Genomic DNA, 899 nt, shown 5'->3' on the forward strand with positions numbered 1-899 from the left:
ATTGTAGTACCGCTCGGTCGTGCCACTCAAGTAGTGACCAAGCAAGTCAGTCTTCACGTCTTCTGACCATTCAAAACCACACGCTGCTTGCGCGTACTGAATCTGACGCATAAAAGTCCGACCCCAATCCAGAAACCCGGAGCCCAGACCTCGGTACAGCTCCGTTCCGTCAAACTTGCGAATCGTGAGCCCGCGCTGGCGCTCATCTGGTACACGCACCGCTTGCTGTGCGACCGGCTCCGTTCGTCGCGCGTAGTCCTGTGCCGCTGCGAATTGTGGTGATCGGAACTGGGTTTGCTGCGGTACTTCGCTGCGCTGAGCGCCCCATTCCGACCATGCAGGTTGTCTTACTGCCTCATGCGTACGCTGCACGTATGTGCGGCCTTGGCCATGCCTTTGCTGCACGGGCGAATTACTTAGCGCGTCGATGTGCATCGGAATACCCCCTCGGCCGTTGCCAAGAGCGGAATGGAACATGCCAGACTCAATTGCTTCAAGCATACGCTCGTCCTCGTCTCGCTTCACTTGCGAGGCCTCTATCTGTGTCATCCGTGCTTGGAGGTCGAGGAGCGTGGCGAGGATCATTGCGTTGACGTCGTCGATCCTTCCATGAGCGGTGGGCGTGACTTCCACAACTACTTTAGACGCTGTGGCCCTGTCGTGGCCGGCGTCGAAGCTGACTGGGGTCGGTGTGCTTGGCGCGTCGTCGGAGTCACTTGGGCTCATAACCTGTTATGAAGATGAAGTGATCAGTAGAAGGCAAGTTTGGAAGTAAGTGTATTTAGGTCCTTAGTTCGCTATTCCTAGCTACCTCTAAGCCTTTCCTATGGCGTCATTGTGGGCGCAATCATGTCGCGTTATCGTGTGCGCAATCACGTCGTCCTATGGTCCGGAGATTC

At 56.2% G+C, this 899-nt stretch overlaps 1 protein-coding gene across 1 annotated transcript in view; it reads right to left on the reverse strand.

Annotated features, from left to right (window-relative positions):
- PHALS_04190 (hypothetical protein F443_12138) overlaps positions 1-585 on the reverse strand; it is a gene marked incomplete at both ends in the record, with an annotated part of 636 nt that extends 51 nt beyond the window's left edge. The window contains one exon of the mRNA XM_024722209.1: positions 1-585. This exon is cut by the window's left edge and continues 51 nt beyond it. Within this exon, the coding sequence (XP_024573309.1) occupies positions 1-585 (585 nt within the window).
- Between the last annotated feature and the right edge of the window lie 314 nt (positions 586-899).

This window comes from Plasmopara halstedii (genome assembly GCF_900000015.1).
Source record: "Plasmopara halstedii genome assembly, contig: Scaffold_253, whole genome shotgun sequence".
Taxonomy (NCBI): domain Eukaryota; phylum Oomycota; class Peronosporomycetes; order Peronosporales; family Peronosporaceae; genus Plasmopara; species Plasmopara halstedii.